Consider the following 17,172-nt stretch of genomic DNA (forward strand, 5'->3'; position numbering starts at 1 on the left):
CTCTGGGATGATGAACGACTCCCAGCAGCAGCAACAGCAGCAGCGGCAGCAGTAGGCGTAGCAATGCAGGATTCTCCGGAGGAATCCCGGATAGGAGAGTCAGTCATGCCAGTGACATGGCCTGCAGGACTACTTCTGATCCTGACTAAGTAGGAAATTGACGAGGAGGGAGTTGACGGTGTGGTTTGCAGGCGCTTGGATACAACAGGACGAAGGGATTTAGGTGTCCCTGGACTGCTTTCGGTCTTAGCCAAAGTTTCTGAACTTGACAGTAACTTTTTATGAACCCGCTGCAGGTGACGTATAAGGGAGAATGTTCCTAGGTGGTTAACGTCCCTACCCCTACTTATTTCACCATTACATATGGTACATATGGCAAGGCAGTTGTTGTCTGGATTTGGATAGAAATATTGGCAGACCAAAGAGGTGGAATGTTTGGTCTTCTGCCCAGGCATGACCGTGATGGACTTTTTCATCCCACGGACAACAACTGTCTCCCCCGGATCCTGATTTAAACAAACCACATCACCATCAGAATCCTCCTCGCCAACTTCCTCCTCAGTGCCAGCTACACCAGTATCCTCATCCTGTAGTACTTCAACAGTGACATCTTCAATTTGCATATCAGCAAGTGGACTGTGGGTGCATCTTTTAGCACTTGCAGAGGGCGTGCAAATGGTGGAAAGAGCCACCTCTTCCCGTCCAGCGCTGGGAAGGTCAGGCATCGCAACCACCACCACACTTGGACTCTCCTTGGGGATTTGTGATATCTTCTTAGAACGCTCAGTTCTTCGCTGTGCTTTTGCCAGCTTAACTCGTTTGATTTTTGTAGCGGGAGGAGGGCTTCCATCATCATGTGAAGCTGAACCACTAGTCATGAACATAGGGAAAGACCTTAGCCGTTCCTTGCCACTCCGTGTCGTAAATGGCATATTGGCAAGTATACGTTTCTCCTCAGATGATTTAAATGTTTTTTTTAAGGTCATTTTCCTGAACTTTGTCTTTTGGGATTGTATATGCCCTCTACTATGACATTGGGCATCGGCCTTGGCAGACGACGTTGATGGCATGTTATTGTCTATGTCATGACTAGTGGCAGCAGCTTCAGCACTATGAGGAAGTGGTTCTTGATCTTTCCCTATTTTATTTTTATCGGAGAAAGTTTGGTCCTCCATTTATGTTATATTGATATATATACGTGCGGCTAAGGCACACACAAACACAGAAAATAATTTTTTATTTTTGTTGGAGACTAGTGCACTTTGTGGGTTACACCACCCTTTAACAAATGAGCCAGCCGGGTCTTTACTTATGGGACACAGGCGAACGCTTGGCGCTGCTCCTTTGTTGATGCACGTGCAGCTACAGTGCACACAGGGCCTAATTCAGACCCGCAAGCGGGTCGATGTTGGCTCCGTCGTGCGCATGCGCGAGAACCGAATAATGACGGCCAAGCCGTCGTTATGGGTCTCGCACCAAAAGGGGCATGCTGTTGATGGTGATTGACAGCATGCCCCATTTGGTGGGCATGCCAGGGGCGTGGCTGCCCAGACAGAGGCGTTCCCATGGGAACGCCTACCATCTGGGCCGGCCCCACTGACATCACTAGCGATGTCAGTGGGAGTGCTTTTGGCTCTGATAGAGCCAAAAGCTCTCCAGGGCTTGCGGCAACGAGACACTACCACAAGGGTCTTGTCGCAAGCCCGATGGTCAGGATGGTCTTGACCATCGCGACCATCATTTTGGCCGCTCGCTATAGCTGTGGGTGGTAACCCACAGCTATGCGAGCAGCCAGGAGGCCGCTCTTATATTCAGAGGGACAGCCCTGATTCAGAGCGAGCGCTCTGTCAGGGCATCCGGCTCTGAATCAGGGCCACAATTCACAAGGACAGAAAAAAAAGAACTTTTTATTTTTTGTGGAGCGCACTTTGAGGGTTACACCACCCTTTAACAGGCAGACGCACGCTTGGCGCTGCTGCTTTGAGGATGCACGTACAGTGCACACAATTCACAACACAGAAAAGAAGAATTTTTTATTTTTGTTGGATTGCACTTTGGGGGTTACACCACACTTTAGCGGACAGACGCACGCTTGGCGCTGCTGCTTTGAGGATGCACGTACAATGCACACAATTCACAATACAGAAGAAAATGTTTTATTTTTCTTGTAGTGCACTTTGGGGGTTACACCACCCTTTAACGGACAGACGCACGCTAAGGCGGCTCCGTCGTGCGTATGCATGAGACCTGGATAGCGACGGGCAAGCCGTCGCTCCTGGTCTCGCTACAAAGGGGGCGTGCTGTCGATGTTAAGTGACAACATGCCCCCTTAGGTGGGCATGCCGGGGGCGTGGCTGTCCAGACAGAGGCGTTCCCATGGGAACGCCTACCATCTGGGACCGGCCCCACTGACTTCACAAGTGATGTCAGTGGGAGTGCTCTCGGCTCTGACAGAGCCGAAAGCACTCTAGGGCTTGCGGCAATGAGACCCTACCACAAGGGTCTCGTCGCAAGCCCGATGGGCTCGATGGTCTTGACCATTGCGACCATCTTCCTGGCCGCTCGCTATAGCTGTGGGTGGTCACCCACATCTATATGAGCAGCCAGGAGGCCGCTCTAAAAATTAAGAGGGACGGCCCTGATTCAGAGCGAGCACTCTGTCAGAGCCTCCGGCTCTGAATCAGGGCCACAATTCACAAACACAAAAAAATATATATATATTTTTTTTTGGAGTGCACTTTGGGGGTTACAGCACCATTTAATGGTCAAGCCAGCCGGCCCTTTACTTATGGGACACAGGCGCACGCTTGGCGCTGCATCTTTGTTGATGCACGTGCAGCCACAGTGCACAAAATTCACAAACACAGAAAATAATTTTTTATTTTGTTTGGAGTGCACTTTGGGGGTTACACCACCCTTTAACAGATGAGCCAGCCGGCCCTTTACTTATGACACAGGTGCACTCTTGGCGCTGCTCCTTTGTTGATGCACGTGCAGCCACAGTGCAGACAATTCACAAACACAGAAAATTATTTTTTATTTTGTTTGGAGTGCACTTTGGGTGTTAAAGCACCCTTTAATGGTCAAGCCAGCCGGCCCTTTACTTATGACACAGGCGCATGCTTGGCGTTACTTTGTTGATGCACGTGCGGCTACTTTGCACACAATTCACAAACACAAAAAGAAAATAACAATTTTTATTTGGAGTGTACTTTGGGGGAGCACCCCTGATGCACAGATCATCCCCTGGACAACACTACAGCACTCTAGGCTACAGCCTTTATGGGACTCTGCACAACACAGTCCAGCCAGCCCCTATAGACTTTGGAGTGGACACAGCCCCTATGGACAACTGACTGCACAATACAGCCCTGCCAGTCCCTATGACAGCAGCACAACACAGCCCAGCCAGCCCCTATGGACTGAATGGACACAGCCCCTATGGACAACAGCAGCACAACACAGCCCAGCCAGCCCTAGCTCCCACCCTCCCTCTTCACTGTCCACAGCCGGAGTGAGAAATGGCGCCGACATGGGGACCTTTTATAGAATCCAAAACCCGTGAGATCCGGAAGGCGAGATGCTGACGTTTTGCCTCGATTTCAGGCGGGAAAAGTCGAAAAAGTCGAGCCTGACTCGGATACGATTCGGATCGGGGGGGCTTGGGGGGGTTCGGATTTCATATATGTATATAAACTGCACTCAGAATCTTCCTGCACACTAGTCCCAGTTCAATGCAACATACTGAAGATAAAACAAGCCCCAAGGAAGATTGCCACCTACTAAACAAGTGCTAAAGAAACAGTTGGCTTAGAACTATATGAACAAATCACTGTAACACTTACACAGCGCATATTATTCCTTAATTTTATGTACCTAAATGTTGGATGATGGTATATTCAGTTAAGGTTGAGGTTGGTCGGAACAGGCGTGAAAGGCTGAAGAAGAGACTATTGTTGTGAGGATGTAGAGGAAATGCAGTAGAATATGGGACCGAAGGCGAGGACAGGAATGGAATGTCTTTATTATACAGCAGGTTAGAATGAGAATTGAAGATGATGATATCGGACTGGGACCGATGATGTGGAAGTGATGATGAGTTGAATAGAATAGAATTGGTTTAGGACCAATTATGCTGAATTGATGAGTAGGATTGGTTTGAGACCGATGATGCTGAATTGATGAGTAGGGTCAGTTTGGAACCAATGTTTGCAGATATTGGATGGTACAGATGTTTGGAGATATCAGATGGGACAGATGTTTGGAGATATCGGATGGGACCGATGTTTGGAGATGTCGGCTGGAACTGATGGAGGTAGGTAGAAGCAAGTCTCAGTGGAAAACCAGACTGGAGTACTAGATGGAATAGGAGACTTGTATAACCAGACTTGGAACTGGAATGGTACGGACTGGAACCGTTCAGATACAGTGTACCTTGGTGCTCAGCACAGAGTTGTAACTTCAGAAGCGATGTTGTACTGGCAATGGTAGTCAGTCTGGAAATTGAATTTATAGGGGTGGATCCCCAGTAATTGGATGGTGTGATCAGCTGGTCTGGGAGCAGCTCTCTGAGTGGAGGAAGAGCGTCAGATGACTGAGTCCAACATGGCTGCTCCCATACTATGGTTTTGGAGGGAACTCTGGCATGCAGCCTGAGCAACACCATGCTGAGGAAACCTGCTGTGAGCAAGGGGCTGTGGGAAGCCATCTCCACACTCAGAGACAGAACACTGAGCGGACTTGGCAAGAACAGCACAGACAGACCTCAGTATAGGCCAGGAACGATGTGTAGTGTGAGCGGACCTCTGTGCTATCCGGGACAGACACTGGAGAGGTAAAAAGGTAGTTTTTAGAGTCAGGAGTGTGACAGTTATCATTGCTATTCATTGCAATTTGAGGTGGAGCTTTGGGGTAATTTACCAGTGATCCCCAGCCTAGTAAGATGCTGCCCCAGCAAACAGAACTCAGTATATCAATAACTTTTGCTTTCACCATAGTGCCGGTTTCAGACATTGCTGTGCATAGAAAATCTTTGCAAAATTGAGGGAAAGCAGGCTAACGCCATGTAAGATGTATGCTTTTTGGAGATTGTTATAGCCTCATATCGCCATCCCCAGAGAGAGCTATAGGGACAGCAGTAGTTAGTGAAAGATATCAGTGATGTCTTCAGCATTATTGAACTAATACGAAAATTACTTAATTTTGCCCTAATCCTGCAAAACCTGACATTTCTGCACAATTTATGGTTTAATAGATAGATCCTTTAAAGATGTGTTATGTAGGAAAAAGCTTTAACTAGGATATTATTCTCAAAGTTATGAAACAGCCAATTTTACTTTTTCAAATGAAAAAAAATGCTTAGAAATTGGAAAGAAATCAAATGTATAGATGTAACTTAATAGTACATTTCCCTGAATTAGTGTCACATACGTACAGTATGTAATATAAACACCTATAAACTTATAAAGTAGCCTCTCCTAAAATTAAAATGTTCTTGTTCTAAGGAGACGCTGTTTAATCGACCCACATTCCCACTTTCTATCACCTCTTACTTGACTCTCTAGGACTTCTTATATTGCAAAAATGATTAATGGGTGTATAATGGTTCCATAATACACCACTATGGGTTCCTAATCACCAGGCCCAAAGGCACATAGCTTTCCTTCATCCCTCAACCTCTACTGTAATTCCCAGAAACATAGTGTGGGAGGGCCAAACATTGCTTGGCTATGATCATAAGCAATAGGGAGTTAATGGTTAAGTAGATTTCTGCTTTTCCATCTATGCTGTATATTTGGGTCACCTGTGCAGCATATATCACACAGATTAATGAATGTGCTATCCTTAGGGGAATCTGCTGGTCCACCTGGTCTAACTGAAATTACATATGTTTGCAAACTCGAACAAACAGTCCAGGACAGACAGAACTGTGGTACTCACTGTACATTGGACTTACTGTATCATTGGCGACTGACAAGCAATGACCCACTGTAGCATTGCTTGGAATATTTGTTACATTTCTTCCACTACAACAGCAAACATTGAGATAAACTCTTTTTGTACCTTAGAAATTACTTTTCACTCCCATATATATCAAATAGAAAATATAAAACTTCATGAGAATATATTAGTTATTTCTACATAGAGAATCTTATATCTCTAGTCCTGTGTATAATATAACTAATACCCCTTTCAGACTTAACCACTTAACTGATGATTTCTTCCCGCAAAAACGGTTAGAAATTGGCGGGTCCGCAGGAGAGTCCGGGGAGCCAGAGGAGATCTGTTTGGCACATGTGTAGAATAGATTTCCTTTTCTAAACATAGCAGGGTGGCGCGGTCAGTAGCGGATTTACCGCTAGGCACCCCAGGTGGCCGCTTAGGGCCCGGCGGGTCCCAGGGGGCCCGCCAACAGGTGCATTGATTGACGTGCATTTCTTATTTACGTTGAAACCTGAGCTCCGACAAAAATGTCTGAGCGCTGGGCTGGCTGAGTCCCGGGAAACTGTCAGTTATGACAGCTGCCGGGTGCAAGCTCCAGTGCAACGCACTCCTGCATCCTCCTCTCACATTATGTGCCTTGTGTATGTGACCCATCATGATGCACGTGCGTATGACATCACACACACAGTGAGAGGAGCCAGGACACGTGCAGAGGAGTGAGCTGCTGTCTGCTGATCCCTGCCGTGGTATGTGGCTCTAGTGCCTGCCTGGAGTCTGCAGTGTTTCAGTGTTTGATGTAAAGTACCAGCCGCAGGGGGAGGAGGGGGCATACACTATCACACTGTCTAAGTCTTGCCCTGAGGATTGCTTCAAATGGGGTGGGGGACGAAGACCCAGCTCATGTGTGAAAGGTGCGACCCCGGTCACGCCTTAAACAAATTGATTGGCTGGGGACAGTGGCGCTTGGAGATGGTCTCATCTCCAAGTGCCTACTGAATCCTGAGACCCGGGTCTCTGCAAGACCTGGGTCCCATGTTAAGGGTAATGACCTGGAAATAAACCGGGTCGACCCCCTAAGCTTGAAAGTGGTATCCCAGCTTCAACCCGTGCTCGTTGTCCCAGGTCCAAGCCGGGTTGAAGCTGGGTATGTCTGAAAGTTGTATAACCGGTGAGTTGTGACGTCAGCACTAGTGACTTAAATGTGTATTCGGCAAAGTAACCCTTTCACTACCCAGGTTCTGAGCAGTTCATCATATCTGTGTCTTCACTGACAGCTGATAAAGACAGGTATATACCAAAGGCTTTCAGCATCGGGGTCTGGCTTTTGTCACAGATTGCCAATGTGATCTGGAGAGTCAATATAAATATTTAAAAAGTTATATATCTTTATTGTGTAGTCTGTGACTATTATGAGCTGTAATTTGTTCCTACTGTACCTTGGCCCTTGCAAAATAGCTGTTACAAGGTTGTATATTCATTTATAGCAGGTCTGATGTTACAGTACCTGATTTTAAAATCTGAAGCTAGACAGTGGAGTGTATTTCAAATTATATAAATCCTAGGGCTATATGCTTCATCACGCCTTGCTCCAGGTTCACTGTGCAGCCAAACACTCGTCAGTCCAGCAAAGGCAGTGTCAATCAGGAGTCCTTGCCTGTCTGAGCCACCATCAAGAGCTGTGAACTATTAAACTAGAGGTATGACAAAAAAAGGTGGAAATTAGATCTTTGGCTGTGATCTTTGGATCACGTTATTCTTCTGTGTGTGTTTGTGTAACTGAATACTGCATTCCACTACAGATACTTTTATTAGTAACAAAAATAAAATAATGGGAATCTAATAACATACAGTATGAAAACTAATCAGTTTGCTGTCATGTTTATTGCCCTTGTGAATATGTCTTTTATTAGCTCAACTTGCTATTTAAGCTATATTTTAAAAATACAATAAATCAGTGTTACACTTAATTATGTGGCAGCGCAGAAAAGAAGAGCAATTACTGGAAAATTCATATCAATACAAATACAGAAGAAATAGCTTAATATTAACATAATGGAAAATATTCTACTGACATGGAAATTCTATTCCAAATCTCCTGCACGTCTTCTGCCATTTCGCAGAGCAAATCAATTTATGGTGAAGAACCATAACTAAATAATTGTTTGGAGTGAGGTGCATATTTTTAGGAGATTATCAGCCTCAGCAGAAAACAATAATGACATAGAATATGTATTTAGTCATGTTTACACTGGGGATCATTATGAATGCTGGAAATGCAGAGATTATACTGGACAAGAGTTTGGACATAATGGGGCTGAAGCAGAGGTGAACCCATGCAGGTTTGTGGAGAGCATATACAGCATAACTTCACATTGCACATGCTCAGAAATAGGCACACACTGATGCTGGCCATGCAGAAATGTATTTCGATCACATCTACACTTACAATTGAAGAGACAGGACTGGGTTGCAAGGGGCAACCCTCACGTAGTCACAGTTGAATGAGGGTGTGTTCACACAATTGCAGGATATGCGGACCTGGAAGTAAGAGGATATACAGAAGCATACTTTGGCACGGGATGTAGTCAGGAAGCCGGCGGTCTAAATGCCGACCACCGGCTTCCCGACTGTCTAATCCCGGCAAGGTACTACTGACAGGCATCAAAATCCCGACGCCTGTCATTAGACCTACGCTGGGAGCCCGACGCCCGGCATACAGAACGAAGGTAAGCCGGGTGCAGACAGCCGCGGGGGGGAGGGTTAGGTTTTAGGGCTCCCGGGGAGACTTAGGGTCAGACACCCCCCCCCCCGGGAGGGTTAGGATTAGGCTAGGGGAAAGGGGGTTAGGGTTAGGCACCCCTGCTGGAGATTAAGGTCTAGGCTGCGGGGAAGGGGGATTAGGTTTAGGCACTTAGAGGGGGGGTTAGGGTTAGGCACTAGGGGAGAGGATAGGGTTAGGCACCCCTAAGGGAGGGTTAGGGTAGGGAGTAGGGTTAGCAGCACTTAGCGATCGGGATTTTCACCCCTGCCGGGCTTCCGCTGTCGGGATTTGAACCCATGCAGCCGGCGGTAATACCTATTACACCCTTTGGCACCTAGTATAGGACAGATGCATGTAGGCACTGATGATGATGATAATGATGTACTGATTATGACCACGTGTACTAAACTAAATATGCTGCCAATGCACCTTGATGTGCGTACACTCTACATACGAGCGAATAGACAAATTTTTTCCATGCTTATTTCTTTTCAGCAACGCATGCCCCATTTTTATCCAATTCTGCATCAATGTGCATCATTTTGCGCTACTGTCCCTCCCTGTTTTGTGTTTTTAGCAGTAACTGGTATGATGAAGTCAATTGCCACAGCCAAAACACCTTTTTAGACCTTGGTGGATCTATTTGTCTTGTTGTCTTCTATAGTAGAACCATCTTAGTATGATCAGATAGAGCAGTCCTAATGCAAGCAAAGATATGTGAATTTAAATGAGCCCTGTTTGTCAAATCCACAGTTCAAATGAATAGAGGGGTCCTCCAAATGTGACACTAAGTAGGACCTTGAGGTGATGGTTCTACTTTCGATGATGTGCATTAAGTAAAAGAGCAAATACTGGGGGTCATTCAGACCTGCTCGTGAGCGGCAGTACGCTCGCAAGCGGGTCGATGTTCCCCCACTGCGCATGCGCACGACGGAGGGAGCTCCGTCGTGCGCATGCGCGAGACCCGGCGAGCGATGGGCTCTCCATCGCTCCGGGTCTCGCACCAAAGGGGGCGTGCTGTCGATGTTGATTGACAGCACGCCCCCTTTGGTGGGCGTGCCAGGGGCATGCCTGCCAGACGGAGGCGTTCCCATGGGAACGCCTACCGTCTCAAGCCGGCCCCACTGACATCACTAGTGATGTCAGTGGGAGTGATTTGGGCTCTGATAGAGCCAAAATCACTCCAGGGCTTGTGGCAGCGAGACCCTACCGCAGGGTCTCCGTCGCAAGCCCGATGGTCGCGATGGTCAAGACCATCGCGACCATCATCATGGACGCTCGCATATGCTGTGGGTGGTCACCCACAGCTATGCGAACGTCCATGAGGACGCTCCAAAAAAAGGTAGGAGTGCCCTGATTCAGAGCGAGCGCTCTGGTCAGAGCGTTCAACTTTGAATCAGGCCCACTGTTCAAAGTGTGGCCCTGATTCAGAGCGAGCGCTCTGGTCAGAGCGTTCAGCTTTGAATCAGGCCCACTGTACAAAGTGTCTGCAGAGCCAGGCCATGAAAATGCTGATCATTTGACTGCCCTATATATGTGCAGTAAATAGGTAAATGCTATGTGTGCAGACCATATTTTTCTATTTCCAAATGACAGCTTTGTGCATTACAATGTGGTCATGTTACTATGGGCTCTATTTATTAACATTATTTTTACTAAAATAAAGTGAAAAAGGGTGTTTTCACACCCTTTTCACATTATTTTAGTATCACCTATAGTTATTACAGGGCAATTGGAGTAGAATTTGTAAAATTCTACTCCAACCCCTAAGCATCAATCATTTTTAGTAAGCAGATCGCATTTCCCATAATTGTAATGGGAAATGTGATCCGACCAAAGAAACTAAAAATAAATTGTAAAAAAATACCGGGGAAAGCCCTGTGATAATAATTATAATATAATATAATATCCAGGGTCTCCCCCGGTTACCAAACTCCTATTCTGCTCTAAAAGGCAGAGCAGAGCCCGGAGCCGGTCCCAGTGATCAGCTGTGTGGTCTAAACAGACCGCAAGCTGATACACTGCAAAAAAAAAAAAACCTAGCCAAAAAAAAAATTAACGGGACCGGTGGTCGGGGCTCTGGTGATGACTCCCCTCTGGTCAGCTGGTCTCCCATGCTGCACTGTGGCCCGGTCATCAGGTGATCGGGCCCCAGTGCAGTATGGGATATCAGCTGACCGGAGGCATGGAAGACATCACTGGAGCACCGATGACTGCAGGTAAGTGCTATTAAGGGAGGGGGGTCGCGGGTGGGGTCGCAGGGGGTCAGCGATTGCGCGGGTTGGGGCTTAGCACTGGGGATGGGCTTAGCACCTGGGGGGGTAGCAGCGTGGGCCAGTCGGCGCATGCGTGGGGCACTAGTCACTGTCACAATGCTGATTGTACTAAATAGAGCCCTATGTAACAATTGTGGTGTCTCATATCTCCCCCATGGCATCTTTATTCTGAACCAACAAACAAATAATTCAGTTTACAGCACAGTCAAGAATTGTGCTGAACATAGGAATCAATGATCACTCCGCCACCAAAAAGTGCATGCATGTTTTAGCCATGCTGGGACAGTACTATGGGCATAACACATATTGTGACATGCCTTTACAGACAATGCCTTCATACAGGGGCGTAACTAGGTATTTGAAGGCCCCATAGCAAAAGTTTGTCACCCATTGGTGAACAATGTCTATAGCACATGTAACGTTGACAAGGAAGATGAGCCCCCTCAGCTGTGGGCCCCATAGCATGTGCACCCCTCGCACCTATGGTAGTTACGCCCATGTCTTCCGAGTAATAGGTTCCCTAAACTATTATTCAGGTTTGGTGCAGGATGTCAACGCTTGGGATCCCCGCGGTCAGAATCCCGACACCAGCATCCCAACAGGGTTAGAATACTGACACCTGTCAGTCGGTATCCTGACTCTCCCCCTCTCCCTGCCCTAATCTTCTCTCCATGGTGCCTGAACCTAACCTCCCACCTAGTGCCTAAACCTAACCTCTCTCTCCTTCCCTGCACCCTAAACCTAACCCTCCCCTTCCCCGAACTCTAAACCTAACCCTCCCCCTTAGTGCCTAGATCTAACCCTCCCACTAGTGCCTAACCCTTAACCCTAATGCTAACCCTCCCCCTAACCCCGCTGCTTACGGGATGCCGGCACCGGGATTTTGACAGGTGTCGGGATTCTGGCGCAAACATTCTGAGCACCGGAACCCCAGTGGTCAGGATTATTACCACATCCCCTATTATTCCTGTTAGATAATTTTGAGAGAAAAAAATTATTGCAATGTAAACTTATTTTATAAATTGCGATTTTTAACACTTTGACAGTTATTTTGTTGAACATTTTAAGTACAATTATTTAGCAGTATTCTGTATCTAATAACCTTATAGCTGTAACCTTCTTGTTTTCTATTTCGCAAGTTGATTTTGGAACCTGAAATTTTCAAAATTTGTGGAATCCATAACCAGCTTGACTCTTTCAAAAATGAGCAGGCTGTTTCAATTTATCAGTTAAGGTGCCTACACACTAGACGATGTGCTCACGATGTGATATTGTGAGCTATTTCCCTTGAACTCTCACTGGCAACTCCCCGACACTCCAGGACACGATATGGTGCTGAAAAGGGTCCAATCTGCTATTGTACACAAATTATATCTATTGCACAAAATCGTGTAAGAGACTGGCAAATCTTGCCTACAGTAGGCAAGATCTGAAGATGCGATGTACTCCCAGCGGGTACGCGTATCGGCATCCTGATCGTGAGTGGACACTCACAATTTGGACATATTTTACACGATTTGTTGTTCCGATGGGTCCAAATCGGGCAAATCAGGTAAAATAACGTCTAGTGTGTAGGCACCTTTATAGTTTTTCTTATACATTTATTAAGGAAGACACTGACAGATGAATTTGAGATTTAAAAATGTTTTGTTTTTTTCCAGAAGACATTCTCATATAAAACCACAATTGTCCGTAATAGTCTCTGAAGCAAGCTGTTTTACTGGGTTTTCATTGTGCTCCTGAAATCTGTAATGACAACAAGGATTTGTCTTTTTAAACACGTAGAATATGGGCTAAAGCTTAAAACAAGATAAAAGAGTATCAGAAACAGAATAGCAAAGGAGTGCACATTTGTAGAAAATATAAAGCATCATACACTATTATTAATATAACTGGAGTTGCTGATCTATTTAGTTTATCCAATTACCATTCATGGTTTAGAGAAATATTTTTCTTTTCCCAGGTTAATAATTGTGCAGCAGCCTTATTTGGAGATTTGTTTATCTTCTACAAAATATTTGAAATAATGAATTGGCATGTTACCATCTAATTATGTTACAATAATATAATTAATTTTGTTTGCTTATGCTTGTATACATGAATGATATAAGGGGTGATTCGGAAACAGGGAAAGCATCGGACGCAAGCTCTCAATGTTTTCCCCACGCGCAGTGAATCTCGGGTCCTGATGGTTACCATCTGGGGTAACATAAATGGAAATCCATGCAATTTTGATGGGAGCTTCTAGGTGATAACTGGGGGAGGGAGGCTAACGGGCGGGGGCCTGTTGTGGAGGTGTTGGTGTCAGCAACTTTGTCTAAAGATGCAGTTTCACTTACATATGGCAGCCATGGTCCCTCGGACATTCTGCATGTGACACTGGGTGGTGCAATGTCTGATGGTGTGGAAGATGGTCCCCTGATAGTGCTACTTTGTATACACATGATATCGGATTCATGCTGCTGCCAGTGGGTGTCCCAATAGGACACCCATCGTCTGTGTAAATACCATGAAGATGTAGCCACTACCCCAACTGTGTCCACCACTGAATCACCCCATAATGTCTACTCTAGGAAGTGTTAGTAGTAATCCACATTAAGCAGGACTATTTAGCACTAAAATATGCAGCTAAAAGTTTATCTGATGATTTCTAAATAGTATTTATTTCATGGCACTAATGTACAGTATTTTCCTCTTCTGCATACTGTAGGTACAAGCAGCACAGAGGTCAAAGAGAACCGAGATGTCGGAAATAGAGAGGACCTTGCTTTATCTTCTGACAGACCAAAAGTTGGGCCAGCCAATATGAAACGAAAGAGGCCGCTGGAGGAAGGTAATAGCGGCCATTTCTGCAAACTACAGATTATACTAAAGAAACTTTCATGGTCAGTAACTCCAAAAAACGCTCTTGTCCAGCTTCATGAACTAAAACCAGATTTACAATACAGAATAGTTTCCCAAACTGGTCCAGTGCACGCCCCGGTGTTCTCAGTAGCAGTGGAAGTAAATGGACTGACATTTGAGGGCAGTGGACCTACAAAAAAGAAAGCAAAAATGAGGGCAGCTGAGTTGGCTCTAAAATCATTTGTCCAGTTTCCAAATGCTTGTCAGGCTCATTTTGCAATGGGAAACTGCATCAACCCATCAACCGACTTCACGTCCGACCAGGCAGACTTCCCAGACACTCTGTTCAAAGAGTTTGAACCATCTACACACAGCGATCACTTCTCAGGCTATAGCCCAGTTAATAATGAATTGCTTTCCAGTGCATATCGACATGGGAGATTAGTCTGTCACACGTTGGATTTAATGGGCCATACAAAACAAAACAAGCGCAAGATGGCATCCCCAGCTGAGAGTGAGAAGAACCCAGTGGTGATGCTAAATGAGCTGAGACCTGGGCTGAGGTACGTCTGCCTTTCGGAGACTGTGGAGAAACAACATATCAAACGTTTTGTGATGGCAATGAGAGTAGATGGGAGGACATTTGAAGGTTCAGGACGTAGCAAGAAACTGGCCAAAGCCCAGGCAGCTCAGGCTGCACTGCAGACTCTCTTTAATATTCAGCTAACCAGTCACATACCCAACAGGAGTAAATGTAACCATTTGCCGCAGGTAAGGGTTCATGACTTAATAGAAATATGTTGTTTAAAAAAAAAATGTTTTCCCTTTCTCTACAAGACAGGATACAAATTGCATTTTTGTTATGTTTAGCATTCTTGACTTTATAATGTAGTATAATCATAAGTGATAGGACAGCAACATCCATTTCACACTTGCCAACTCTCTCCTGAAATGTGTCGGAGACTCCTGAATTTCTGTGAGCTCTCCCAGACCTCCCTGGGAAGTCCGGGGGGCTTGAAGATGTGATTTGTGGTTAATTACATCAATAGTACTAATACTGCTGCATGATCCCATGATTTGTGACATTGCACAGCTGGGGACATGAAAGCAATATTGCCATATATCCCTCCCCCCATTACCCCTATCTATCTATCTATCTATCTATCTATCTATCTATCTATCTATCTATCTATCTATCTCTCTATCCATCCATCTATCTATCTATCTATCTCTCTAGCAGAGAAAAAGCTGTGATAGAGAGGGGTGGGATAGAGATGTTAGAGGCGTGTGTCTCAAATCTAAATTGCAGTGTAAAAATAAAGCTTTCTAGCATTTGTGGGTTACATACAAAAGCAGCCAGTATTTACTGGAGATGTGCGCCGACCCCCGTGTTTTGGTTTTGGTTTTGGATCTGGATCTCCCCTGGTTTTTGATCTGGATTGGTTTTGCCAAAACCTCACCTCTGTGTTTTGTTTTCGTGTTTTGGTTTTAGATCTGGATTTTTTTCTTAAAAAATAAAAAAAACAGCTAAAATCACATAAAATGTGCCTTTTTTTGTTCCTACAGTATTAATAACCTCAATAACATTTATTCCACTTTTTTCCAGTCAATTTTGGTTACCTCACAGCTCACAATATTGATTTTTTTTTTCATCTAGTTAAAGGGCCAAAAGGTTGCATCCAGCTTGCTGGCTCAAAACTGATTGATATAATTATTAATAGAGTTGAGGACTGTGCAAAGGTGATGGTTGGGATACCCTTGAGGATTGAAGGCACGTGCCTTCATACTGGACAAGGAAGTTGACGGCCTTGCATTATCATGATGACTGCTGGCGGCAGCTACAACATGTGGTTCTTGGCCTTGCTCTCCTGTCATGTGACAGCCCTCCATATTTTCTGCGGTCTTGAAGCAGTGTAATAAGCACCAATAGTGTAGCCAAGGTGCGGTTACAAAATTCACAAACGTGCAGTCGTGCGCACACAGAAAAAAAATATACAAAAGACACTATTTTTTTTTTTCTCGGGTCCAGAACTTGGGCCCAGAGTACGTATTGGTGACGACTGGAGTCGGGCAGCACTAGGTTGCGTTGCTGTATCTTGTGTGGCTAAGCCTAACACGCACACACTCACAGAAAATAAATAGACAAAAGACAAGATTTTTTTAAAAAAATTTCAGCTCCAGAACTTGGGCCCAGAGCACAGATTGATGACGACTGGAGTCGGGCAGCACTAGCTTGTGTTGCCGACTTGATAGATCTTGTGCGGCTAAGCCTAACACGCACAGACAATTATTAGAAAAAAAAGACAATTTTTTTTTTCTGCTCCAGAACTTTGGGCCCAGAGAACAGATTGATGACGATTGGAGTCGGGCAGCACTACCTTGCGTTGCTGACTTGCTGTATTTTGTGCGGTTAAGCCTAACACGCACACAGACAAAATATATTACACAAAAAAATACACTTTATTTGGGTCCAGAACTTGGGCCCAGATGGATGCAGCAGACAGCACCAGCCCAGATGGATCAGCAACAGCCCAGATGGACACAGCAGACAGCACAGCACAACACCAGCCCAGAATGGATCATCAGCACCAGCCCAGGACACAGCAGACAGAACAGGACACAGCAGACAGAACAGCACATCACCTCTCCCTAGCCCTACACTACCCACCCTCCCTGTTCAGTCTCCACAGCCGGAGTGAAATGGCGCCTGCCGCGTCCCTTATATATAGAGATGAAAGCTCGCGAGCCGCGAGATTTCATCTCTATGGTTTTGCCTTGATTTAAGAGATCCGATTCGCCGGGAACATCAGACCCCGCTTGGATCCGACTCGGATTCCCTTAGTTCGGATGGGTTAGGATCTCTTAGATCCGAACCCGCTCATCTCTAGTATTTACCCCACATGCAAAAATTATATAAATTTGCACCCTTTGCATTGCAAAATAGGGCGGTATTCAATTAGATTCGCAATGCGATAAAGTTTTGCATGCCAGACTTTTCCACTACATCGCGTATTCTAGCCGCCGAAACTTATCGTGCGCGTACCCGCTATTCCAAAAGACGTGAAAATGGCGAGACGCGAAGTCAGAACAGGCGAAAAGTGGTATCAGAATCTGGGAAATCAACCTGTAGTGCCCGATTAGTCCTAATAAAACTGTTTGGGGTACTTAAGTTCGCACAATTGCCTCTAATTAGCGTCTTTGCACAAGTGGTGAAGAATGTAATAAAGCAGTATTTTTGGAGTAAATAAGTAGTCCTGGTAAATTTGGGTACCTGAAAATGGGTGCAAGCATCTTATAATGTCCCTCATAAAAGCACCTGCAATCCCAAAAACACTTCACCCCTTCTTA

The 17,172-nt window shown here is 45.5% G+C and overlaps 1 protein-coding gene across 1 annotated transcript in view; it reads left to right on the forward strand.

Annotated features, from left to right (window-relative positions):
* ADARB2 (adenosine deaminase RNA specific B2 (inactive)) overlaps nucleotides 1-17,172 on the forward strand; it is a 639,738-nt gene that overhangs the window by 410,592 nt on the left and 211,974 nt on the right. Inside the window, exon 4 of the mRNA XM_088462717.1 lies at nucleotides 13,691-14,595. Coding sequence (XP_088318843.1) covers nucleotides 13,691-14,595 — 905 coding nt within the window. The remainder of the gene's footprint in view (nucleotides 1-13,690; nucleotides 14,596-17,172) is intronic.

This window comes from Taudactylus pleione, unplaced genomic scaffold, assembly GCF_031769625.1.
Source record: "Taudactylus pleione unplaced genomic scaffold, aTauple2 ptg000053l, whole genome shotgun sequence".
In the NCBI taxonomy this organism is placed as follows: domain Eukaryota; kingdom Metazoa; phylum Chordata; class Amphibia; order Anura; family Myobatrachidae; genus Taudactylus; species Taudactylus pleione.